The 9451-nt window shown below is 40.9% G+C and overlaps 1 protein-coding gene across 5 annotated transcripts in view; it reads right to left on the reverse strand.

Annotated features, from left to right (window-relative positions):
• Positions 1 to 741: 741 nt before the first annotated feature.
• LOC139274950 (LIM domain only protein 7-like) overlaps positions 742 to 9451 on the reverse strand; it is a 251471-nt gene continuing 242761 nt past the window's right edge. For all 5 annotated transcript variants that reach the window (XM_070891719.1, XM_070891714.1, XM_070891718.1 and 2 more), the window contains 4 exons: positions 7220 to 7462; positions 5539 to 5647; positions 3754 to 3856; positions 742 to 1571 (listed from right to left, as the gene is read on the reverse strand). In XM_070891719.1, coding sequence (XP_070747820.1) covers positions 1549 to 1571; positions 3754 to 3856; positions 5539 to 5647; positions 7220 to 7462 — 478 coding nt within the window. In that variant the 3' untranslated portion in view covers positions 742 to 1548. The remainder of the gene's footprint in view (positions 1572 to 3753; positions 3857 to 5538; positions 5648 to 7219; positions 7463 to 9451) is intronic.

Consider the following 9451-nt stretch of genomic DNA (forward strand, 5'->3'; position numbering starts at 1 on the left):
CGGCGGAAAAAACAGGTAGGAAATCATTGGTGCGCCAGCTTTCTGGCGGCACTGAATTTCAGCCCTATGTGCAATGGCATAATTGCACAAAGTTAACAAGCTAAAAAGTATTAACTGTGTTTGTAGCAATTGTTGCAATCAACCACAAGGTGGCATCATTCGATTGATGTACATAAACTATACCTATTCGTACCATTTTAAGAGAACTACAGCTCTATTTGCTTGCGATATTCTAAAAAAAGGTCTTAATACACACATTATTTTAATAATAACCTGCTCCGTATTAATATCATAATAAGATTTCTAAATGTGCATATGCTCAGTAACTGAATCTTAGCCAGAATTAGCCTAGAATAACTTAACTTCACAGTGATGTTTAAAATTCAACTGGAGCTTGTAAAACTTCACAGGAATCTTTCAGGTCGATAGGAAGCGGGCACTTGTCAGTTTGCTAATTGTATATTATTCAATTAAACTGCAGTGCTGTGACGTTTTCTAACCATTGCCTAGACTATTCAAGGTGCTTCAGAAAGAGAGTGTACAAATGCTTACCCGCTTTCTGTTTAAACAGAATATTTTCAATTTGTCACAATATCACTTCATATTTTAAGACAAAATGACGGCAAGTTTCGCCATGTGTCAGTATACAAATCCTTGCCTGTTTATATACTTCTAACATGTAGATAGATCAGGTGATTTTGAATATTAAAACCAATGACACGATTTGAAGATTTATGCATTTTATTTATAAACACAAGTTAACACAAAAATGAATGGATTTTTTTTCCTTTATACAGTTTTTTTTGCAAAATATTTTACCAGATATCCATCAGTTCCACAAAGCCAAGAGTAAATCACACAGATTTTGATTTTACATCTTCAAAAGCTTCTTAATGTCCGAGGTCTGTACATTAAAAATACATGCATGCCTTGTCTTATTTAACCTGTCCCTCATTCTAGAAAATATTAAGCTTTTCCGTAGTTGCCGACCCCCAACAGAAACACAACGGGAATGGAGATAGCAAACAATTGTGCTTAGATAATTTACTACAACGTGGAAATTCGTACACGACAGATCTTTCAAAGTGCCAAGACAGATAAATTTTTGAATAGAATATATTTATATAAATCATAATTGTGCTCTACAAGAAGCAATATGAACACAAAGGCAAAGTTACCTTCCTTGCACCATCCACTAACAGTTCCTCAGCTTGATAAATAAAAGGAAAGTTATGAATCACTAATACACTTTCTGTATAATACACCATGCATTCCCTTATCTACTGTACATGCCGACTTCACAAGAAAACAGATAAATTGAAGGTTGTTGTTTAATCGAATAGTTAGCCCATTTGCAGTCCAATTGTGATAAATGTTTTAGGAAGTTAAAAATTCAAATGAGTCACGTTATTTGATGTATTCTGATTATCAAAAAAGTAAAATGTTATCATTCAGGTGGAGTATCTAAGTTAGGTTTCTTATAGTGTTGAGCCAAGTTCTTCCTCCTCTTTTATGTGCAGCAGCATCTTTGCATCGCTTGGAGTCTCCTCAATTGAGCATGGGCTGTCCGGCTGTTCCAAAAATAAAGTCACAAAGTGGATCAGAGTCATGAGCGTCAACATTCTTTTTATCAGCCTTTAAAATACCAGAAACAAAAGACTTGCGCCTTTCACGATCACTAGACGTCTCAAAGCGCTTTACAGTCAATGAAGTACTTTTGGAGTGTAGTCACTGTTGTATGTGGGAAATGTGGCAGCCAACTTGCACACAGCAAGCTCCCACAAACAGCAATGTGATAATGACCAGATAATCTGGTTTTTTATTATGTTGATTGAGGGATAAATTTTGGCCAAGACACCAGGGATAACTACCCTGCTCTTCTTCGAAATAGTGCCATGGGATCTTTTACGTCCACCCGAGAGGGCAGACGGCACCTCGGTTTAAATGTCTCATCTGAAAGATGGCACCTCCAATGGTGCAACACTCCCTCAGCTTTGCACTGGAGTGTCAGCCCAGATTTTTTTATTTTTATTTGCTCAAGTTTTTGGGAGTGGGACTTGAACCCACAACCTTCTGACTCAGAGATAAGTGTGCTGACATGGCCTAAAGCCATAGAAACCCATAGAACTGCCCGGAATAGTCAGTCTCCCTTGCAGTTCGAAAAATGATCAATGGAGTACAGAAAACACTTTGCAACTTAACCCTGAGAATTTCCTAGTGCTGCTTCATACTTAGACTTTGTGAAGTATACTCATGCCACTACACCAGTGCATTTCATGGCACTATTCAAGTGTGCCATAATAGCACAGAAACCAAGATGTGAATACTATTAAGACTCGTGTATTTCGGCTGGCTTGAATCAAACCAAAGTATTTAATTGTCCTGAACTTTTAGATGAAAATGTAAAGCATACAAGCTTCTCCAAGTAGCTTCAAGAGGAAGTCCTTGTAAATGGGTCTAAATAGCAGTTATTGTATGAAAGAAGTGAGCTCCAACTTTACCTGATGACCGGACCAATGCAAACAAAAACACGGTGGTGTGCCCCATTATCCGAATTCAGACATTGGTTTATTTAACAACATTGAGGGCAGGACTCAGAACAAGGCCTTTAAATGCAGCAGTTTGGAGGAAGATTGACTGACCAAGTTGGCCTCAACAAGTTCTCAAGTGGACAGTGTACCTCGTGATTTGCACCTACTATGTTGATGGCCATTCTTATTTGTAAGCGGAGGTTGAACTAATGAGGAACAATTCCAAAGTAACTCAACAGAGAACATTATATATTGCTCTCAGATTCAAAAATGGATTGTCAATCTCCGTGAACCTCCACATGTAGTGGCAATGTTTGTCATGGTGCTGTGCAGAGGCAAACACCAGTTGCTTCCCCTTGAATTCGAGAGTGTATTACCCTGGACTGTTTCTCTGTTTCCTGGAGGCCAGTTTCACAGTGATACCGGCAGAGGTCAGAGAACAAAATACATTTGGGAATTCAGTGTGACACAGCGTGAGCCAAGAAAGGGGAAAGAGAAGCAAATACCCTTTGGGAGAAAAGAATACATCGGACTTGACAAATAATTCAAAACTATTGAGATGACCCTTTTAATTCAGATGCCCACACAAAGCATTTTCAAATGGTTTTCCAAGTGTCACTCTTTGAACTCGGTAAATAAAGCTCTCACGATAGATTGACTTTCATTCAACCCTGTATCACACCATGTCCTCTACACAAAGTTATCATTAATTAAATAGGGGGCTGTGTGGGAGTAGACAGTACCTCGTCAGCGTTCTGTAAGAGAGACCTCTGGATCAAGAAGACTGTCAGCAACTAAATAGCTTTTCTAATTTCAATTGTATTCATCGCTCCAGTCCCAGCATCTTCCCAAATACCCACTGTGACTAAATCAATCCTGACTGTCATAATTCGATATTTCCCCTCCCACTTTCTGTTTTTGTGAACAACCTTAGCTGTACTGGAAAAGAAAATGAAAGCCTCAAAGCAGTTGGGGGAAAAAAGCTAATAGAAATTGAAAGCGATGGGAGGTCAGACAAACAAAGGCAACATAAAAAACAGAACACAGAGGGAGGACGAGGCAACATTTTACACAAGATTGTTTCAATTACAGGAAATGTAGTCTGCACTGGTGGGACTCATTATGGAGCAGTGATATTCCCGCTTGGTTTCCATGATCACGAGCAAGTTTAAGGATCATCTCTCAGCAGGTTCTGGAATGATGCTTTTGAACTTCCACCTACCTTTGAACTGGATGTAGCAGGCATTGCAGTAGAGTCTGTTGTTCCGTACTCGAACCTCTGCTCCAGATTCTGTACCCCCAAGGTCGACACTGCATGACATGCACTGTGCACGAAACAAGACTGATTATTTAGATCTTTCAAGATGTTACACAACCGTTGAAATTCCAAAGAAGCAATCAAGTCCAAAAGAGACAGCATGTCTTTTTATTGGCTTACTTAGCCTGAATTTCATTCTTTACGTTTTCTGAACAGGACGGGAGAGCAATAGCTGGTTGCTTACAGAAAGGTGGGTCACAGGTTCACACCAATGACTGCCCCGATACACAAGCAGTAAGCAGTAACTAGGCAGCTCACTGGTGAGAGAACATCATAGGGTTCAGCTCCTCCAAGACAACTGCTTCACTCCTAGTTGTGCAATGGCAGAAAATTGGGGAGGGTGGGGGGTGAGTGGAGGGACCTAGGAGCAGGTTACCTGCTCATCCTCTCAGGAGGCGACACCTCATAGCTTGGGGCAGCCAACCGAAAGGGTACAAATAATTTAAGCGTACCTTTGACCTCACAGAGGTGAAAGGTGCAAAAACCATAGATATGACCAATAAAATGGTGAATTCTCAATTTCAGTAGGAAAGTCAGCAAGACCAAGGAGGGATAATTTGACAAAAATAGGGATTCTAGGAGATTCACTTTGGCATTATCTTCTTGTGGACAAGCTCAACAGAATTAGTGTGGAATTACTGTGGAATTCGCTGCCTCAGAGAGCTGTAGAAGCTGGGTGATTGAATAAATTTAAGACAGAGATAGACAGTTTCTTAACCGATAAGGGAATAAGGGCTTATGGGGAGCGGGCAGGGAAGTGGACCCGAGTCCATGATCGGATCAGCCATGATCGTATTAAATGTTGGAGCAGGCTCGAGGGGCTGTATGGCCTACTCCTGCTCCTATTTCTTATGTTCTTATGTAAAGGTTGTGAACAAGTAATGCACCCTAGCATTTATGTCTACGGCACAATGAGGAAAAACTACAAATATTTCAGAGAAAGATTTAAAAATTGGCCAAATAAAATGACATTTAATGAGTCTGGGCATGCATAAAACAAAATGGACATTTTAAAAAAGAAAAATTGTTCACATCAAGCAAAAGTGGTCCAAGTGTCTCTTTCGTGACTACACAGATCACTGATGCATTAAATAGGTTATATAGTCGAGTCACTCTACACTGAGAAGCAAAGTACTAATGTGTTAATGAATGTGGAAAATACAGGCATTAGTAGGGAGTGAAGATACAGGCATTAGTAGGAAAAACAAAAAAAAAGTTAAATGACAAATTGATTATAAAAGGTACAGATTTGTGCAAATATAAACCTACAAAAGATGGTTATGAAGCAAGTGCCTTCCATGTTAGCTGAAAATAAATCTGTCAATTATGATAGAAGCACAAGCAGGAAGTTGTGAATTATGCCAATCTGCAACAGAATCAACGATTACACAATTTTGGCACAGGTTAGTACAGCGATGAAATTATTCTATAACAGCTGCAGAATCCATGCAGAATTCAAGTCCAAAAAAGCAAACTAAATAATAAATTATTTCTCTTCCAAAAGTAATCATCTTTGTAATAATTACTGTGTCACTTTGAGTAAAATGTCCGCATGGATTCACACACTGTCAAAATATTAATATCGAGCCTAATTGTAGAGTTCGAAGCAAGCATGCGTGTCTTTAGCAGACGTCCCTAATCGTCACTTAGCAGTGTTCTCCCTTTCTCATCGCTGGTCCCTAGCCTCACCTTAAAACAATGTAAATGATAACAAAGACCAAGAGACTCGATGATCATGGCAGCTCCTTTGCCCAGAGCGCTATCACAGTATGAACAGATCTTCTTTCCACTTATTGACCTGGATACAGAACAAAAAGGGGACCAACTATATAAATGCTATACAGGTATTAGAATGATGACATTAACCCTGTGGGGGATGTTCAAGACGTCAATTCGTTGGATCTTTGCGATCAATATAAAGTGGAGATACATAAGCACAGCCCTGAAACTAGGACCTTTGAGCTGGGCCTGTAGTCTGTGACTAAATTGTAGATGTTCTTCCAACAGCATTAGATGGCCTCAAGATCACATGAGAAACAGTAGTACAGAAAAAGTCTAGAAGAAAAAAACAACCACACACACTGCACAAAGAAAATCTGATCATCATAAACAAGCAGCTCAAAAATAAACTTGGAATGGTTACTTTTACATATTTTTAAAAGAGATAAGGGGCTAAATTGTCTTGCACCCCGTTTGGGACGCACAATTTTAATTAAACCAATCATGCTGAACTGGGCAGTATCGGAGGCAGGAATGGCCGCCACGCCACGCTGACGCCTCACAACGTCCCTGCCCTTCCTTTAAAGGGGAAAGGTTTCAGCCGGGCCATCGGCCGCCATTGTCGGGCCAACTACCAAGTCGGCCGACAAAAAAAAAAAGCGGCCGCCGTGGGGCAAGGCCCTCCCCTTTAAGGGAAGCTGGGGCGCCCCAGCTGCAACAGCTTCGCGCGTTGGTATCGCCCCCATGCCAACCTTGTGTCCCGCGGGGTAATTTCCCCCATGGGGCGAGAAGGGGTCGGCGCGCAAGGCAAACCCGTTTTTGCCCGCAGATTCCCGGGGTCAATTCTGGGTGGGGGTGGTGGGTGGGAGAGCACCCGGGCGATAAATAATTAGCGCCCCGATAGCGCCTCCCGGAGGTGCTAATGGGCCTTTCCGCCCCCGTATAGCTTTGGTGGGGCGGGGGTGCAGAACTTTGGATGGCCTTGGAACATTTTCAGATGGACTAGAAAATTTTATTTCAACTCCTGAACATTTCTGATATGCCTGCATTTCAGAGGTGTGACTGTCTACATACTCATGTTCAAACAGAATATTCTTCTATTATTAAGGCAGAGACTTTATTTGATATAAATATGTGGTAATGTCCTGCTACATAGTGTTTGATTTCAGCAATTCTACCAAAATAGCTAGACTTCTCTTTACATAACATTTTTCAGTGTTTCAGTCACCCTCTCTTAACATGTTTTGATAAAATCACTGGTTAAAAGTTGATATTTCTGGACAGCAATCCTGCAGTGACTTGAGGGGAAGCTTTGCTCCAGTGACATGAATGTAGAGTGCTGATCACAGTCTATTATTCCCATTCACGTCTCGGATTACAGCTTGAAATACAAAACAAGCTAACAAGGGGACAATAGTGACATTGATAAGTAGACAGATAGATGTTTCTTCTGTTTACGATTATGTGAATTTGAAAGAACATCCGACTTGTTCAACAAAACTGTGCATAAAAAAATGATAATAGTCAGTGAACTATTGTGTAAGAATTTTCCATGAAGTAGTTCTTGCATTTGTACAGAATATAAAGCATTGCATTGAACACACGCAACACATGGAATAACATTCAATCCAAATGAAGTACAGAGCCATACCTGTTGCCTTGAGTTATCTGGGACTGAGCAGTTGGGTCCACAGAAGGGTTCTTGGTCCATGACGCTGTTCTCACTGATCCGGTGGATTGAGACGGTAAGGTCGATGATGGAGTGCGCATGAAGAATCGATTTGAAGTGGAGACTGGGTAGTGAGGAGATTCCTTTCCTGAGGAATATACTGGCTCAGACATTGATCCCCAAGTGTGTGCCTTTGGGGAATCCAAGTCATCTAAAGATTCACCCCTGAAACAGAAGTGATCATAATACAAATCACTCAATACTTCTGATTTGCGAAAGGTTTTTTTTTAAAAGGGAGAATAAATCAGCTTCCATTGTTCCACATTAATAGTATAAAAATCAGTAATCAACATAATTACAACCATCCCACAATAAGCTTCAGGAAGGCAAAAAAATGCCAAATTTCAGGTGTCCTCGCATAATGTGATGTACTAGAGATCTGCAGACTTCCAGCAATCTTATGATGCTCAACTGGTCAGTCCTCTCGCTCTCCTCGCTTCCCCTTCCCATTACACATTCACTGTGCATAACACTGGTAAGGAAGAGCTCACATTAATGCAGCACCTGAGCTGCCCCCATCAAAAAACTAGTATTTTGGCATCTCACTACAGATATAACTTAGCAAAAGACACTTTTGCTATTTTTTTTGTAACAAAAAATGCTTTACTTGCAATGCTTTTTTAGTTCTAAATCCTGCTCATCCATCCTACAGCCTCTATATTTTACACATCCGATGAAGCCATTTCACTTGAATATCCCAACAAAATTCTGGCAGTAGAGCAAGAAAACTACCTGCTATTTGGTCGTGTAATATTGTGTAATTTAAGGAGAAACTGTTAAGGCACTATTGCACTGAAGAGTTCATCTGAATTTATTCCCAACAGACTTGTGGTGCAAATAGTATGCACAGAATTAAATTACCATCGTCGATTTGTCTATCGCTAATTGCTACCACGGTTCTTTTTGCCTCAGATCAAAGTGTTTGGATGCAATGGTTCAAGCCATTCCATCCAATTACAAGCATCCTGTGGGACTATATATAGTACACGTTCGTTTGGCAGCTGCATTTCTGTGAGTAAACACTGTTTTAATATTGAATCATGTGAAGCTTTGATGACATAAATGCCCTAATGAGAAATAAAGCTTTAAAGTTCTTTGTTCCACGATATCTTCAAAGGCACTGGAGCTATTTCTTGGAATCAGCAATTAGTGCAAAGCCAGCACTGATGGAATTATCCAGAAAGCTATATGATAGTAAACGACTATGAAAGGTGTAATTGGACATGTTTCAAGAGAGCGAGATTTATGTTGAAATGTAATGCAGGGGAAATGTCTTTGCTGTTTTCATTACAAGAATAGTCAAATCTGTATTTACTGTATGTTCTAGACTGGTCTGCAGTCTTTGACATGGTTGACCACTCTATCCTTCTCCAACGCCTCGCCACTGTCGTTCAGCTGGGTAGGACTGCACTTGCCTGGTTCCATTCTTATCTATCTAATCGTAGCCAGAGAATCACCTGCAACAGCTTCTCTTCCCGTCCCCGCATCGTTACCTCAGGTGTCCCCCAAAGGATCCATTCTTGGCCCCTCCTATTTCTCATCTACATATTTCCCCTTGGCGACATCATCTGAAAACACAGCGTCTGTTTCCACATGTACGTTGATGACACTCAGCTCTACCTCACTACCACTTCTCTCGACCTCTCCATGGTCTCTAAATTGTCAGACTGCGAGTCAGACATCCAGTTCTGGATGAGAAGAATTTTTCTCCAATTGAATATTGGGAAGACCAAAGACATTGTTTTCAGTCCCCACCACAAACTACGTTCCCTAGCCACTGACCCCATCCCTCTCCCCAACTTCTGTCTGAGGCTGAATCAGACTGTTCACAACCTTGGGGTCATATTTGATCCTGAAATGAGCTTTCGACTACATATCCACAGAATAACTAAGACCGCCTATTTCCACCTCCGTAACATCGCCCGTCTCCACTCTTGCTTCAGCTCATCCGCTGCTGAAGCCCTCATTCATTGCCTTTGTAACCTCTAGATTTGACTATTCCAAAGCATTCCTGACTGGCCTCCCACACTGTACCCTACATAAACTAGAGGTCATCCAAAACTCGGCTGCCCATGTTCTAACGCACATCAAATTCCACTCACCCATCATCCCTGTGCTCCCTTACCTATATTGGCTTTCGGTTAAGCAACGCCT

Source organism: Pristiophorus japonicus, chromosome 10, assembly GCF_044704955.1.
Source record: "Pristiophorus japonicus isolate sPriJap1 chromosome 10, sPriJap1.hap1, whole genome shotgun sequence".
Classification (NCBI taxonomy): Eukaryota; Metazoa; Chordata; class Chondrichthyes; family Pristiophoridae; genus Pristiophorus; species Pristiophorus japonicus.